Here is an 18,627-nt window from a genome sequence, read left to right on the forward strand (position 1 = left end):
AATGTGAGTGTCATGTAAAGGTTGCCGTTTTTCATTCAGTCTCTGAAATTTTATAAAAATATAAATGAATCAGTCTAAAGTGATATAAAAGTGACAGGTGCCGTAAAGCGAAGTGCTCTCCTCTCCCGCATTTCAAATCATGGGACCAGAGATCACGTTTCTCCAAATATAGCTCCTGCAGCAGGCCTTGAAGGGCATTCATTCATATCATTGCAACTTTTCCACAATTATAAAGTATGTCTTACTTATCTTCTGAAAAGTATGATGCAACATGCACCCAAATTTAGAACAATGCTCACACTGCAGCTTGCCTTTTGACATTATTGTTTAAAAATAATTTATTTTTTCCCATGCAGATAATGATTACTCTCATGCATATAGGACCAAATATGTAAATAACAATAGAAAATATAATTTCATATACACCTACAAAAATATATGGATTTATGCAATCTAAAACGACCTGTTATTACATAAGGTCTAAATAAGGATTTTTTGTTTTTCAATCACAGATAACTGTATTTACTTAAGTAACTGTATTCAATGTAAATACTAACTGTATCTATTTACGAATTATGATAATTCTCATTATTTTACTTACCTTATCAACAGACATGGAATCTACTACTAAAAGATAAGGATAATGATTTTCAAAAGGAACATAAAAAGGCGGAGAATAGTGAGAGGTGCAGAAAATGTGAAAATGTAAACATGGAAGTGAGTGAAGTACATGCAAAAGCAAACAAACAAAGTGAAGACAGTCATTTTAATGGCACTGTGGTACATTTTACAAATAGTGTTCTATGAAGAAAACATCACACAAAGAAATGAACAAAAGACATCAAAAAAGAACAGAATATGGCAATCAAACTAAAAATGAAATTCCTTTATCTGTTTTATTTTTACTGTTCCTATAGTAGAACTGCTGTAAAATTCTGAAGCAAACAAAAATTTCTCTCCCTCAAAACTCACATACTGAGTACATTCATTTCTTCAGTCATGAAGAAAGTCTGAAACATTACTTACAATTTAGAAATGTAACAATGTTTTTTCTTCCTCTGAAGGTGGGAGACTTCACTACATTAATTAGTCACCTTTCTGTCACATTCTGTCTCTGTGTTACTGTGTATAGTGTCTTCTTGCACTGTTGGCTCTGCCAGAACTGTTTACTTGCATATTCCAATTTTATTCAGTCTGTACACTGAGCAGTAGTAATATGATTCGATAGTGTTGTTTTGGTTTTAAAGATTATATACTTCAGTTCAAACTATTTACTCAGTAACCCTCACAACATCTCTGTCGCTTTTTCACCTGTCCACATTTTTCCCTCATTATTAAGCATTCATGTTTCCCTTCTCCAACTCAATCAACAATGATTCCCTTTGACCAAAATGAAGTCTTAAGCTGACTAAGTATATTTCTTGCCTTACCTGTAGCAGACCATGTCTATAAAAATATTTGTATAAAGTACTTGGCAGAACATTCTTCTGTAAAAACAGAATGTGATATAATTCTGAGAGATCTATGAGCTCTTCTTTTCTGGCAGATCTTAAAAGCCGCTCTTACACAATATTTCTGTTCGGAAGTATGCTTCTGCTCTGCTCTACAAAGTATCTGGATCATAGCTTAGTTGTCCTAAGGTAAAAACACTGGCGAAAAATCACTATAACATAACTATTTTTCGGGAGTGCTTGGCTTCCACACTTGGGCAGCACTCTTCTTGGCTGAAAATTTGGGCTTCGGGGCAGCAATAATACTGCCTCCTGAGGCAGAGTCGGCCCTTGCTGCTACTGGGTAAGATGGCACAACATAAGAATTAGGGGCTGGTTGGCAGGCCAGTGAAGGTCCAGCTTGATATACTTGATTAGGACCTGTCTGATAGGAGGGTGGGGAGGGCTGTTGGTAGGGAGGGCTTGGTGCTTGTTGGTAAGGATTTACAGAAGGTTGTTGGTAAGCTTGTTGGGGGTTGTATTCATGTTGATATGGGGCCTGTTGAGGATGTTGATATGAATTTAGAGCAGGCTGATATGTATTAGGAGGGGTTTGGTGGTAAAGGCCATCTTGTATAGGTGAATGACCAGCCATCCCGTAGGGTTGCTGGGTCTGTTGAGGCATAAAACCATAAGTGGGAGGACCTTGGTTATATGCCATTTGCTGGTTTTGATTTGGAGGACCTAGTGCTTGGGCTTGAATTTGGGCCTGGGCCTGGGCTTGAATTTGGGCCTGAGCCTGTGCTTGAATTTGGGCCTGAGCCTGAGCCTGAGCCTGAGCCTGAGCCTGAGCCTGGGCTTCAGCTGCTTTTTGAGCAGCAAGCTTTTCAGCTGCCTCCTTTTCTGCAGCAAGTTTCTCTGCTGCTGGGCCATAGGTGAAAAGGGAGGAATTCAGCTGATAGGGCTGATGCTTCATGACATCAAGAACATGAAGAGGTTTTGGGGCAGGTTTTTGCTTATCTTTGTTTTTGTTCTTGTTTGCTGTTGAAGGGCTAGAGGGGGGAGGCTGCTTGATTGCACCTGGTGGATATGACGGTGAATGAATTGGATTATATGCCAATGGTGGGGGAGCCCGACAATTGGGTGAATATTTCCAGGAATTTGGCAAAGAAGGAGAAGGTGAAGATGGTCTTGCCTTATTCTGCACTGTGGTAGAGTCCACAATGTACTTCTCCATTCTGGATTGCCTCTTTGCGAACAGTTCCGCTCCTTTCCCTCTCAGAGCTGGCATCTCAAATGCTGACCCAAATCCAGAGGGAGACATGGTACTACTTGTTGGAACAGGAGATGGCGCCTTTGTCCCAGTGGTATATGAGTTCATTCGTCGTGGAGGAGTGGGCTGAGAGCTCTGAGTTGGACTCCATGGCTTGATTGGTTGAGGAGGCAATTTCTGGGATTCGTTTTGAGCAATGCTGCCAACTGAACTCTGTTGGTGCTGGGGTGCCCAAGCATTCACAGCTGGTTGAGACTGAGACTGTGGTGGTGTCCACTGGCTCACAGGTGGCTGGGGTGCCTGCTGTTGATGTTTCGGTGCCCATGGAGGATGTGCCTGAGCCTGAGCCTGAGCCTGAGCCTGAGCTGGAGGGAGAGGCTGAGCCCAAGGAGGCTGAATTTGATTCTGTGCAGGTGTCCAAGAGTTCATTGCTTGTTGAGGATGTTGATGAGAAGCAGGTTCTTGTCCCCACTGTGGATGTGGCTGGGACTGGGCTGGCATTGTTGGCCAAGGATTCATGGGTTGCTGCACTGGTGCTGTGGGCTGAGGTGGAGGTTGAGTCTGCTGAGCCCATGGAGGCTGTGCTTGAATTGGACTCTGTGGCTGAGTCCATGCATTTGCAGATGGCTGTGTTGGTTCTTGCTGTTTGGCCTGAGAGACCCAAGGTGGTTGTGGCTGTGACTGCCTCTGAGGTTGAGTCCAAGAAGGCTGTGGCTGTGGCTGTTGCTGAGGGGATGATGCCCATTGTGACATTAACTGGGATTGTTGGAACTGTTGTTGTTGGGTCCATGTTGGATGTTCCTGAGCTTGATTTTGATCTTGTTGCCAAACATTGACAGATGGTTGGGCCGGCTCATGCGGCTGAGACCATGGAGCTTGTGGGGTTGACTGATTTGAACTTGGCGCCCAAGAATTGATTTGAGACTGAGGCTGTGGTTGATGTTTGATTGGGGGGGAGGCTTGAGGCTGAGTCACCCAAGAAGGTTGGGATTGTGCTTTAGAAGACACTTCTGGAGGACCTTGAGACTGTGCCATCCACTGTGTCTGTGTTTGAGACTGGTTTTGAGATGGGACTTGCAATTGGACCTCGTTTGAACCCCAAGTACTTACTGGAATCTGCTGATGACCTTGGGTTGGAGCTGGATCCCATGATCTTACAGATGGATCTGACTGCGTAACAGGTGGTGCGACAGGAGCAGAATTCATTTGTGGCTGTGGTTGTTTCTCATTCCAGGTTTCTGGTTGCTGATTTGGCTCCATTTGGGATTCTTGTTGTTTCCAGGCATTATCTGGAGGAAGCTGTTCAGGACAGTTTGAAACATCATGGGCTTCAGGGGCCAGTGTAGGCTTTTCTTCGGACAACATTGGGGCTCCCATTTCAGGGGCAGGGGCAAAAGCAGTATCAGCCTCTGTGACAGGAGCTTCTGCAGGGGCTGGGGCACTGTCTTCGGTTTGCTGTGGCATGAGTTGGTCAGTAGTTTCTTGTTGAGCAGACCATGGGGGAGAAGAAGGGTTAATGTGAGGTTTAGGAGCTACTGGTGGTGGAATTTTGTGTTTCATCTTAGGAGACTGAAGAAAGTTGCAGGCTTCAGCTCCCAAGCTTAAATAATCTTCTTCTGGGCAAGTCTCAAAACCTGCCTTCTTGTCATTCCTGTTGAGGAGATTCAAAAGAGCAGGATTAGGTGAAACCTTGGGAGACTCCTTGAAAGTGAACATAGGCTTACTGGCACTCCTCCTCCTTGTATCTTGCAAGATACCAGTTTTGATAGCAGGCACAGATATACGCTCATCTCGGGAAGCAATCTGTTCACCTTGTCCCAATGAATACCCAGGCTGTTCTTGATTGTCTGCACTTGACGAGGAGGAAAATGGAGCAGCCACTGTATTCTGAACTGAAAATGGTTTGGCACTTCTGTTTGTGACTAACGGCTGCATTTCAATTTGCATTTGCTGATCGAACATGCCATTCATATGATGTGAATACTGTTGCACTTGCTCTTGTTGACAATGTTGTTGCTGATCATATGATTGCATGTGTTGGTACATTTTTTGTTGCTGGTATTCTTGCTGTTGTTGGTACTGATGTTGCTGTTGCTGGTATTGTAGCTGCTGCTGATACTCTTGATACTGCTGCTGCTGTTGTTGATAGTACTGTTCTTGGTACTGTTGATATTGTTGTTGCTCCTTTTGTGCCGATAAACTGTGGTGTAGATTTACATCCATGTAATTCTGGGTCTCTTGTGCATGCATATAAGCCTGCTCCTCCATGTGTTGGTATGTTTGATGCGTTTGAGTCTCCTGCATCGCTTCAACAGGGATCCCCTTACGCCTCATCTCTTCATGTTCTGCTACTATCTCATCCATGCGCTGTTTGCGCTGGGCAAACATGAGGGCTCCTTTCCCTTTGGTCTCAGGAAGTGCATCCATACCCTGCTGGTTGTCAAGCTTGCGTTCTATCTCAAGTAATCCAGTATCCCAATCAAAGCTCACAATTCTTTTCTGGCCCGAGGCATCGGTAAAGAAATCCTCATCAAATTCTGTTTCAGTTGTCGCTAGAACAGTGAACTCAACAGCGTGCTCCGCTTTGTCGTCTTCGTCGTCTTCGTTTCTTATAATCTGGCTCGTCCTCACCAGTACCGTAGCTTACAAGCGTATACTTCTTGGCCCTCTGTCTATGCTTCTTAAACATCAACACCCCCTTGTTATTAGGGTTGGGGGCAGGAGCCGACAGCAGGAGAGCAATGCGCTTGCATTTGGACTTAGCCTCTTTCACCTGCTTCTCTGAAAGGCTCTCACTGCGCCGCAGCCCTAAGAATGAGAAAATGAGAAGTTTAGGTTACGGGTGGAGAGAAAGGCGGGTGAGGTCATGAAGAAGGGCTGTAGGTTAGTCCTGGTGGCCTAATTCACTGAACCGTGTGTGAAGCATATAAATAGCACTGTTATGTGAGCAGCCAGTAAGTCATTTCATATAAGAAGACTTCAATTGAGAGAACTGAGAACTTTATAGCTAACTAATTTTCAACTATTGTTAAACCAAATGCAAAATTGTTTGCTGTGCATCTGAATATATTGCATGCAATTCAGATTCTGTCAATTAAAAAAATAAAATAAAATAAAAATGCATCACAATGTGTATCACAATGTTTCATGGCTTGTCAGCTAATCAGATGACGAATCCCTGGTTTAACAGGCATTAAATGGAATTCACGGATCTACTGACCCACATTACTCCCAATGACCCAATAAGTCATTCTCCAAGCAGAGAATTGACAACACCATCACCAATTAACTAAATCTCTGATCCATGTATAACATCCAGACATTAACATAAGCCAATTACAGCTGTGAATGTGTCTAGTGCACGTTACTGAGGTTGAGCCAATAGCAGACACAGCAGAGAAAAAAAGAGCAGGTAAAAATAGCCCCAGGGCACTGTGTGGGCTTGCTAGTGCCAGAGTGCTAATACAAGCCCATATGTGTAAAAAAAAAAAAAAAAAAAAACCCTACCCTATTCCTGTCAATATACATAGAAGTACGTAGAAGGCCCCATATTCCCACCAGGCACCTGTGTTGTCCTTATATCTGGCTAAAACTTAGAAAGAATACAGACTTGCCACATTTCTGATTCTTGTCTTTCCAATCTCAAGGTAGAGATAGCCATAGATGAGTGCTCCTTCCTTTTCAGTGCTGCTAAGATGGCCAATTTTAAAGGATCGGGTAACAGGCCAGAGTCACACATGCTGATGTCTGTCAAATGGCACTTCTGCAAGCATCATTAGCATGCCCATGTTTTATTCTTAACTTTACCAGTCATGTCACCCATGAACCCCCACCCTTTACTTCTACGGTGAATCATTGCTATGTTCTTTTTTGATCTATGTATATATCTATCTATCTATCTATTGATCTATCTATTTATCTGTAAGAACCACTTGTTATTAAAAGTATTACTTAATCACTTATTCATGCCTTTGCTCACAAATCATTAAAAGTCCCTAATGCATAATGTATAATACCATAACGCAACAAGACGATAAGTGTCAACAAACAGTGGTCAAAAAGAACCATACAAACTGGATATTAATTGTGTTGAACTTTTTTTGAAATATAACTTGAAATTAGAATTGCAAGCCATCCACAGCTGTCTCTGTCAGTTCACTGATGCTATATCTACAACCTAGGTTTTTAAAATAAGTAATTATTGCTATTCTTGAAAACAGATAGTATATCAAACTATAAGAAGAAACGCTGAAAATCAGATGTTACTTACTGGCGTGCCTTGCCCGGTGCTTGTTGGGCTCGTTGACCTCCCTCTCCGATTCAGAGTCCCACTCCTCTGAGGGAAGTCCAAAGGACACAGATGAGGAGGTGGGAGCTTCTTCAATGTGCCCTCCTTCTTCCCCACCAGAATCCAACCGCTCACTGGCCTCTACCCCCTCCTTTTCTAAACTGCTTCCAGATAACTGCTGCACTGTCACCTCCACCTGTCCAGCCAAAGCAGGGGGTTTGCTAACCAACACACCACGCTGACCAAGTGGTTGCCGGTCTCGTCTGGGTATGTAGAGGGGGTTAGCTGAAGTTAATGCGGCGGCTGTATAATTGACGCTCTCATCTGTCTTTCTTTGATGGATGTCTCCCACAAATCCACAAGCACTGCCTAATGCAGTACAGTCTGGCTCCTCCAGGGTGGTCTTGGAGAGCGAGAGCTGTAATTCGACAACAGATCCTGGGGCTACATCCACACTGGTGTCTCCACCACCCTGGGCACCAGTGCCTCTATTATTCCTAGGAGCAGGTATTTGAACTTGTGTCCGGACCAATCGAGTCCCTGCCGGACACTCTCCATCGCTGTCCGTCTCTCCATAATATGCTTCATCCTGGGACTCGGAGGTGTATAGTTCTTGTGGCTCATGAGGCCTGGATGGAGAAGGGATCCGAAAAGTGGCACTGATCCTTTCAAAGCTCTCTTGAGGTTGACTACAGCATCTAGATGGAGGAATTCATGGTTAAAAAACTATACTATAAAAATGCAAACAACTGTCTATTTTAATGCATGCACCATAATACTGGTTTAGAAGAAGTGAGAGAAGAGGAAGAGAAGCTTTAATACTTCTAATATGAAATATAATCAATGTAATGCATAGAAGGTCAAGAGGCAACCAGAGTGCATCAAAGAACATTTGTAAAAGCAATAAAATACCTTTTGACAAGCAGCTGTAGGCAGTCAGCTGAGGCCTCAATGAGATTAACAGCGTCTGAGAGACTGAGATTAGAGCAAGGCTTTCCATTCACTGACACCAGCTCATCGTTCTCACACAGTCCAGCTATGGCAGCAGGACTACCATCCTCTATCTAGAAGAGAGATAATAAAAATAATGCATTTATTAAAGGGTAACTTCAGCAATTCAAAAAGATGTCACTGAACATAAAAGTAAGTGTAGACTTTGCAATGTATACAAAAAGTGCTTTCTGTAAAAAAATTTTATAGCTTAAGGTATGAATTTTTGTGTGTGTGTGTTAAAATCTGAGAAGATATTTTAAAGAATGCTGGAAAACAAACCAGTAGCCATTGACTTCCAGTGTTTTTATATACTGTGATAGTCAATGGCTACCAGCAACTGTTTCTTTCCCAACATTCCTTGGAACATCCTCTTTTATTTTCATCGGATGACACAAATTAATTTAGATTTAGAGCGGCATGAGGGTGAATAAATGATGACGTGACTTAATTTTTTGGGTGAATTATCCCTTTAAAGAAGGAAAATACATTTGGTAATATATGAGCGCATTCTCAGAAAAAAGGCAAAAGCATTTACACTAAAAAAACAGTGTGAACATGTATAATACTGTACATGGATGAAAAAACAACTATAAGCCCATCCTTGGTTCATAGACAGTGTATCTTAATTTAGACCAAGTGTCTCTAATTCACGCATCACAACAGCTGCATGTCAAATGACTAAACAGTGCTACTGGCCAAAGCACGTCTATGAGCCGTTAGCCTCGAGAAGAGAAGCAGAGACACTCCAGCATAAGATTTAATATCAGCCATCTGTAACTTTGAGGGCATCGCAAATCAACACCGCTGTAAGGTCAAGTCATAAAGCAAGATTGTTCGCCGTGTGATTTTAGTCTCTCCGCTTGATTTAGCACATGGTATATTGAAATGTTTATGCGGTAACACAAGATAAGAGCTAGCAGGCGAACTGGAAATCTATATCGAACTGCTGATGAAACCTTTAAAGTGACAGTCGTCTTAATGGAGGATTCGTGACAAAAAGTATATAATTCAGTCCTGAGATGAGCTTGTTTATTTGGAGAATTTCATTACAAGCCATTCCCGATTATAATGGCCGCATTATGAGAGCGAATCTATTTATGACCGTCTGCCAGCGATAAATGCCTTCACCTAAAATAAGCTTCTTAGATAAATCAGCAAAGATCACGAAACTACAGATGTCATGCCATGCCTTCTGAGGACGTAACTTAAAAATGGAGCAATTTAAATCAGGAACTGGGAGATTAGTCCCTCGGCGTCACAGCTCATGTACACACAGCTGCTCAAGCCCGACGGAAAATAACACATTTGCATGTTTCATGTGTGAAGATGCTGTGAAACTTTCTGCTGCGGATCATGTGCATTTCAAAAACGTGGGGTAAAAGGTTTTTCATGTATTTTCGCTATTTTTTTTTCCAAAGATACACAGTTACGGTTAATTTTTTTGTTAAATTGGGTTCAATTAGTTCAGGATCACCTGACTCAATTCAGTCCAGAAATTTGGTCACAGCTCCTCTCCTCGATCTCTAGGAGAATTTGCTCATGGTGCATAAATCATATTCCAAACAACAGTTAAGATCATCCATACGCTCTTTGTTTGCATCTGAATCCCACATAACTGGAATTGCAGAAATCTAGATCTGCTGTTTGACAGAGGAAAATAATGGAAAAACTGATATATTTAAAAAAAAGTTGAATCATGTAAATAAACTGTGCTACACCTCAAATAGTTAGGAAATTGACATTGATGTAAATAGCATTTGTAGCTTATACCTATGCTGTTGACTGAACCCCAGGAGGTTTATATATATATATATATATATATATATATATATATATATATATATATATATATATATATATATATATATATATATATATAAATATATATATATATATATATAAAGCATACAAAAATACACTGTTTGAAAAAAACCCATAATGACCATGTAAAAGGCCATAAAGAGTTTTTAGAGTACAATATAGTTCATAATAATTACCACTAGGGGACAGTGTGCAGTCAATAAAAGGCCCTTTAATATACATCAAAATTATTCTGAGATGGAAAACTAAAACTACAATGACAGAATGCAGAATGTTTCTGTCTCCAGTGGCTTCTGTTCTCTTACTAAACATTTAGATAAAACTGTAAGCCTACGAATATATGTCCAAACTACACCGCACTGCCAAAGAGGAGAGCATTTTACATCAACCATATGTAGCTGGCCAGATGTAGCTTTCAAATATTATGGTATAAATATTGTAAACAGCACACACTGATATTTCCTATTTCCAAACCCATTAGCAATCTGGTCTAAATATAGCTCCTCAACCTATTATGCTGCACATTAACGACTCTTAAAAATAGGCAAGCCTTATAAAGCCACTGGCATGATGCCCAGTTTAAAGGTGAAGGTTCTTTAATTGAATAAAAGCATGGAGCTGTGGGATTGTTATGAAGCTGTGGAGGAGATGGAAGAGCTCTGGTCACCGTATAAGGGCTTTTCAGAGCCTATATAATCGCCACTGTACCAGCAAAAAAGTAGAAGCAGATTTGAACACAAACCTCATCCAAAAAAGGAGGGGAAAAACCATCAGCATTTGTACTTGTGACCTCGGAAAATCTGATTTAAACTTCAGGGGTGACAATAATCAGGAAATTCTGTTTTGAATATTGTAATATTTACTCTTTTAGTTTTTAGTTTTTACGCCATACAACAAGTACGTGCATGAATAACAACACTATATGTAGCAAAAAAAAGGCATATATATATATATATATATATATATATATATATATATATATATATATATATATATACATATATATATATATATATATATATATATATATACATATATATACATATATATATATATATATATAATTTTATATATATTATATATATAAGAATTTTATATATTTTAAAGAAGATTATATTTTAAAGAATGCTAACCAGAAAGATAATAGTGAAATAAAAATAGTATGAAATCAAGATAATGTAAACAGTATAAAAAATCATCTGGAACAAGAAACACACACATTTTTCAAACTAATTTCTTAATTTATCCAAATATCTATGCTCAACAGAAAAAAAGCAAATAATGACAAAACTTACTTTCTCATTCTCTATCCGTCTGAGTGCAGCAAAAAAGAAAAAAAGTTCAGCTAGCTGCATATAATATAAACGTTAGTCAACGCGTCAAAATAACTGCACTTATTTAAGGATTAACAAAAATGTAAAGATCAAGATAAGATAGGGATATAATGATTATATCATTATAAAATTATTACAAAGTACACTTTTAAGAAACAACAGTTGAATTTTATTTGTTTAATATTGTATATAACTGCAAGTACAGTTTTTTTTATACTACAAGCATACACTACAAGTGCGCATTTAATATAATTAAGTGCATTTATTTTTGACCGGGGAGATGAAACATATTTTACGTTGTATGACACTTTAATATATTTATTTCTATATTTATTATGAGATCTGCAGCGTGAGGAAATCCTTTGTTCTCAACACAATACGTTCCAATAGCATTCTGTGCTCACACGGCTGCATTTCAAAAACACCAAAATTACAGAATGTGCTCAAACATATCTCCAAAATGTTTTTTTAATAATTCAGTTCATGCAAGTCAAAAGGGCGAGTTTGTAAAACCTACGTTTTGAAACGCTTCTGCTTCAAAGTAACCATAAGCACGAGTTATTGAACAATTTTTGTTTGCAAGCAAGGCCGATTGCTTTATAGGGCTTTTGTTTCTTGGATAAGGCGCAGTTAGTTTTGTTCGCATAGCCACGCTGAGTAAATGCAGCATGCTGTTAAGTTCTCTGGGCTGCTGCTCCTGCCTCCTACAGCTTAAAGCAATTACCTTTCACTGTTTCCAACAGACATTTCAGGTAAAATGAACCACGGTGGTCTAAAAACTGTCAGGTTCTCATTGTTAAATATGCATTAGCCGTAAACGGTGGACTTTCGTATACTTGTGCTGGGTGAGGTGGGTAGTAGCTTCCCGCAGCACAGAGTGAATCCAGCTGTAATATTGACAGCTAAACGTCTTATGGTTAAGCATAAGTCTTTACTACAGATTGCTGGACGCTTTCCATCGGCCTAATGGTTCATAATGAAAATGTTTTTGTACGTGCATGTTCAAAGGAGACTGTAGCAATCTGTACTTTTAATGAACTCACATCGGGGCCCTCTGTATGTGCCAAAGGATCCTTGGTGTGTGTGTGCGACAGAACAAAAAAATCAGACCATTAGCAAACTAAAGATTTTACCATTTTAAAGCGATGCCGCACGTTATATGCAATATTAGAAAGAAATAAAAACACAACACGCATACATGAATGCATAATAATCCTAAGGAAAAATAGCACTGAATGTGTACTTCTGTTTAAAATCTTAAAGTATATATATAATTAATTAATTAAGTTGGCTTGAGTGAACGTGAATGAAAAGTTTTATTTAAAAAATATTTATTTTCCTAATAATATTCGGTTGTGCTTTAAAGAAGTACACCGTTATGTGTCGACTAATATACTAAAGCACGTGTAAAGATGAATATGATATGATATGATATGATAGATGTACTAAACAAAAAAATAATTTAAATGAATAGCATGCAAGTTCTTACAGAAATGAGATTAAAGTCATTTTAATTTGCCGTAAATGCTTGCCAGTACATTCGTCACGCAATAGAACTAAAATTAAATTACATATAAGATGCATTTAAGTGGGTGGTGTCATAAATTCAGGACATGGACTTTTATTCTTTCACCCCATACCCCTACATTAGTCCTCATTCTTAATCATATGTAATAAATTTATCTTGAATTCTGTCACAGAAATGATGCATAAACCGTAATAAAACTACTTAATCATTGTTCAGTGAATTTGTACGCGTTTATTACCTTCTAGCAAAATGCGGGAAATCATTCGCAGCGCAACAGTCACACTGCATTATGGGGATTCTCCAGTCTTTGAGGGTACATCGGTTGTTTTTGCGGTGCGTTGTGGGATTGAATGGAATGCCCGCTAAGGTTTCGGACATCACTTAAAATGCCTGCCCCCATAAATAGTGCATAGAGGGTATAGGGGCCGATTTTGGATACAACCACATACTGTTGCACTTCACCCTGGACTGCAATTCCCATCAGCCATTGCACTGATTGCACACACACCTGAAGGACATTACACACACTTGGTTCCTGATCTGGCCGCCAAGTATTACATATCTCTCTCTCGTACGGAGCCAATTCCTTGATTTCCAAGTCTAGTTCTAGTTTCCCAATTCTAGATCTGATCTATGCTCAGTATTTTGGATATCCCTCGCCTTGCCATTTGGACTTGAATTTAATTGGAACCTTTTAAAGTATTTCTTTGAGCACAGAACACCGGACCTCATCATGCATTTGAACTGAATTCATCAGCATGAACAGAATTTCTCAGCTTCGTGTCATGAATGTTTTAGGCATGTGTCTCTGCCGAGTTTGCTCTTAGAGTCAGGTAGAAGTTATGTCTTCCAGATGACTTTGAGGAGCACAGGTTCACACCACAAACATATCTCTCTCGTGAAAGCGCGGGCAAATACTTGACTACTCAGCAAAAAAAAAAGTGTGGGCTCGCATATGTCTCATATAAGCACCAAGTCAGAAGCTATGCAGATCTAAAAGTAAATGACAACCCTGGATCATTGGAAATACTTTCCTCTACCTGCATTTCCGAAAAAACGTACCTCAACATATAAATCGCTGCAGATTCCAATAGAAATCAACACCGGAGGGAGTAAAACTCCCACAGCTGTTATTCCTTTTCACACAAATGATCTGCAAGTCTACAGTTTAGATTAATAAAGCCTAATTGTTGTATAATTACTTGAGGAGTGTTATGTTGTGAATTCAAACCAATTTTAACATGCTGTGACATTTGAAAACTGGTATCAATGAATGTTAGTGTCACATATCAACTTCATATGCATGGGTTTTCTAACTCGAAACATTTGCTTGGTGGCTCACGCAATATATTTGTATTATGAACCAGCACAGTACATACCTATACACATATACATATATACGTACTGTAAAAACAGCCAGACGAACGTCTTATATTCATGAGTCAGGCCTCTGTGGGGACTCTGCATTACTCAAGCGGTGTAATATTTTAAAGGTAGACTTTTAAAATTATAATGGCACCAAAAATAGGAGCTTACTTTGCCGGTTCTAGTTTTTTACGAGGGTTAAATTTGAGCGCACCCTAATATCACTACAAAAGTCAGAGTTTGCCAATTAGGAGCTCGCCAAGGCTAAAGTATATAAGCCATTATAAGGACTGAAATCTTACTAATGACTTTTAATGTTTTACAGAATTGTAGAATGCAATTATATTTTGTCAATAGCACTCTAAGGAGCTACAACTAAATTATTCAGCATTATATTCTTAACTACATGTACATTGGTCAGGAACACATATTTCATCCAATATGCCCACTATAGGTGACTTCAGACTCACGTCTAGTCAGCTAGTCTGCTATAAACTATTTCATAGCGATTTCTGTAAATCGTTTCAAATGAAATCATACACCAGTTCATTATTATCAATGTTATATTATTATTTTCTGTGAACGTTATGGGACTCTAATTTGTAATTTCTTTGATTAATTATCACTTGCCAATGACAAATGATAAAAGAAACACAACAATAACAAAACAACAAAAACAATAACCAATTAACTAATAAAAATGATATAGAATCAGCACGAGTCTGTTAATTGTGCAAAACAAATAAACGTAATCATTTAAAAAGTAAAAACATGCTTTTAAGAATAGAAAGATTTAAAAAAAGAATTGTATAAGATTTAAAAAACAATTTTTTAAATTCTTTTATGAATATTCTCAAATGTAGATGTTAATTAGCTGATGGTAGCTATTAACTTCCACCAACATTCTGCAAAATATCTTCTTTTGTGTTCGGCAGCTATAGGACGAAGATGAGCAAATAATGACAGAATTGTCTCTTTAAGTATATTAGGATGTTAAAACAGTGTAATCCAAATGAATGGAAATTCTAATAATCTTAAATGCCTAAAATGCTTTGTGCGAGTTATTGAAAACACAGATATGAATCATAGGCATGCTAATATTCAGTACAACGTCACTCCTGCTATTGTTTATTGCTTAAACATTTTACCCTCTTTTCAAATACCACATTTCAAAGAGCTTTTAAGCGTGTTAAGCTGTTGCACAAACAAAGCACTTAAGCATAAACATCTGTCTCCGATTATTGCCATGTTAATATTCCACATAAATCATAATTCGAGCATTCATATGCACATGTTCTGAGCTGACACTCTTAAAACTTGCTGATATAAGAACTTTTGGTAATTCGCTAATCAATGTTTCCTCTACAGTTAAAAGATCAGCTAATAATTCCAGCCGTTGGAAACTAACAGTTTAGATTCTTGATATCTACGGGAGTGATGACAGATCGCCTGCACTTGGCCAACAAACTTTGTTAGCTTTGCTGTGACCATATAAGGACCCCTGCTCAAGTCTGGGACAAGCAGAGCCTGCGCAGCACAGATCTGCCCGTAAAATTCAGCTAAAGAAAAGCAACGTTGCCAGTGAACGTTTATCAAAACAACAGGCCAATCTGAGCTCCGCGGGTGGCCACCAAGACATGCTGTCATTATGCAAGAATCCAGCTCGACGTTCGTTTACAACACGGCGCGAATGTCCGGCAAAGTCCAGCAAAGCATCTTATTTAACTGCATAAGAGATCTAAACCTCAGGTCTTGACAATATAGGCCTAGCTTAGCAGCAAAACCCACCTTTGTCCGAATACAAAACTCACTGAAATGCTGCTTAAGCCAGCCTGAGATGAGTTTCTGTTCGAAACTGACCCAAGCTGGTGTTTATCTGATAAACCAGTTGGCATCCTAGTCTAGCCGAGCTACAAAAAGTGGCAAAAACCCAGCTAAAGACCAGAAAACCAGCACGGTCTAAAAAGAGCCATAATAAAAGCAATGGACATTCATGCTCGTCACCAGGTATGCTGCTGTAACTATAACGCCAGGTATGCACATAGTGTTGAGCGGTCTTCAGCAGCCTCACCTCAAGCAGCTGGATTGGATGTTGAGCGTCTTGAGTGCTCTGGCGAAGTGTGAAGCCCCAGGGAGCGCCGCCGAGCAGCGTCACACACGCAAACTCTCCCGTGCCCATCCTCCTGTCTGAGAGAAGTCAAGCTTCTCCTGCGATATCCGAGGCTGCCTTCGGTGGGTGTAAAGCCCGAACAGCTGGAGTCCGGCCCTCTTTTTCGGCGTCATTCTTCGGAGACCTTCCTGAGGAGAGTAGCTGTTCTTTACTCAGGTTTAACCCTCAAGCATCCTTCGGGACCAATTTGGGCAAACTCGTTTTTTTTGGAGTTTCTTTAATCTGAGCTGTGCAAGACTTGGCTATACTGTTTTTTAAGTTTGCCATCTGAGCACACACGCGTTTGTTTTGAATTGTGGGGTAAAAAAGGTAAACTGAACGATTCCAGATTTAGCATGGACTTGTAATTGCTTTGTAAATGCATCTATTCCCACCCGACCAGCATTAAACAGTATGTAAAGACACAAGATAAATGCTGCTTTCAGGAGGGCTTCTGTGCCATCAAGGTGATCAATCTAGATCAGGTAATAGACCACAGATAACCACAGCCTGGTTAAGCACGATTAAGAGTGTGTTATAGCTGTTATATAACAGAAATTTCATTCTATACGTCACTGATGCACTCGCATTACTGCTTGCATAGCAATGCAACTGATAAGCAAAAATCTCACATTACTACTGATACGCATAACACTCGACTAATCAGATTGATCTTTAACAGACATTAATCCATTCTTACAACAGTAAGACGTCCACTGAAAGAATGCCACCATGTTTTTTCCCCGTTCTCGTTTGGTGATTAATCCGTTGTTCTTTCTATTTAAGGTGGTCTTGGAGATTGCATTAAAACCCTGTTCTGTAGGACAAATAGAACTGAAACAAAACTTAGTTACATGCTTTAAATTATATTTGACACTTTAAAACAGATTTTTTGTATTTAATAGAAGTATTAGCGACATTAAATGCAATAAATGTAAGAAATAAAGCATTTTCTGTGTAGTGCTGTGTAATGCAATGCTGTACGTTCTTGTTTATTTACACACTGATAATATTAATAATTAATAGCAGGATGGTTAAAGCAACATTCTGCCCAAATAATGCAACAAATGAGTTATTTTATTACCCAGTGCATTGGGTAAAACTTACTACCCAATCCACTGGGTTAAAATAACTACTTTAGGTGAATAAAATTAAAAAAAATTGCTAAATAAATAGTTTTACACTTTTGCTGAGTCGTGAATTGTTTTGTTTTTCGCCGAGAAGGTAATGTTGCATTTTAAATACTAATGTTTTTAGAAGAAATGTGTTTTATTTCGTAAATGTAGTTTTTACGCTGCAAGTCGGTTAACCGCTTGTTTCTGTCGTGACTGAAGACAGCATGTCCTGACATTAGTGAAGTCAGTTATTTAAGCCTCTCAGAAGTAGAGCCAAAGGAGTGTCACTGTTAATCAAGATGTTCATTAGCAAAATCAGATTAAATCTATCAGCGGCAGGAGGCCAGAATATTTAGCGTGCTTAACACCGCTGTTAATAGGAGGTCATAAAGCACTAATATATAATACAGCTGTAATTATTACATAGCAGTATGATATACTTGACGGATCAAGCTGAACTAATGCGACTGAAGACGAGTTTGAATTTCTCAAAAGAGAAAGAGAAATGACTCATTTCAGAAAATGTAGACTCAAAGCACCATGAAGCCAAACGCCGCTAAAATAAATGTTTTTGTGTGCATATGTATTATATAAATACACACACATGCATGTATACCATAAATAAAAATGTGGTTTATATATTAAATATATATAGACACACATACACTAATATATATATATATATATATATATATATATATATATATATATATATATATATATATATATATATATATATATATTTTGGATGCTATTAATCATTGCCCAGAACACTTTCTAATGCAAGATATTTGAATGAAATACAAGTTCACTTATGTGTATTACTTTAGAGTTTCTTTTATTAAATAAAATGTACACAGTGCAACTTAAAATTGTTTAATGCTCTTTGTCACGCTTTAAATAAATACAGATAAATTGATGTGTTGTTCTACATAATAAAGCAGATGTAATTTACATGATGTAAAGTACTTGATTATAATTTCAATTACATATACATTTAAAAAAAGTACTAAAATTGCAAGTACTAAAAACCACCGATATTCAGCAGCACAGTAGTAGCCTATAACGATTTTAAACAGTAGTAAATTGTGAAAAAAACACGTATTTAAGTCAAAAAGTACTCTAAAGTGATTTGTAATGTCTACAGACGTAATACAAAGTATTATAACTGAAACACAGCCTGATGTTTTTCCACAGTGATACCGTCACATCCAATATTTTTTCGCACAAGACAATAATATCATCACGTTTTGTCGATTCGCTTTTAATTCTCTATTCAACAAGCGCCCTAAGAGCAGCGCGCGCTCCGCTCCGCTCCCCCGCGCGCCCGT

The 18,627-nt window shown here is 38.8% G+C and overlaps 1 protein-coding gene across 1 annotated transcript; it reads right to left on the minus strand.

Annotated features, from left to right (window-relative positions):
- Positions 1-752: 752 nt before the first annotated feature.
- Positions 753-16,226, minus strand: LOC122348694 (synaptopodin-2). The gene is given in 5 exon segments (XM_043244454.1): positions 753-5,310; positions 5,312-5,511; positions 6,974-7,689; positions 7,904-8,055; positions 16,104-16,226. Coding segments are annotated over 5 exon segments (4,812 nt in total). The 5' UTR covers positions 16,212-16,226; the 3' UTR covers positions 753-1,674.
- Between the last annotated feature and the right edge of the window lie 2,401 nt (positions 16,227-18,627).

The sequence above is a fragment of the Puntigrus tetrazona genome, chromosome 7 (assembly GCF_018831695.1).
Source record: "Puntigrus tetrazona isolate hp1 chromosome 7, ASM1883169v1, whole genome shotgun sequence".
NCBI classification, from domain to species: domain Eukaryota; kingdom Metazoa; phylum Chordata; class Actinopteri; order Cypriniformes; family Cyprinidae; genus Puntigrus; species Puntigrus tetrazona.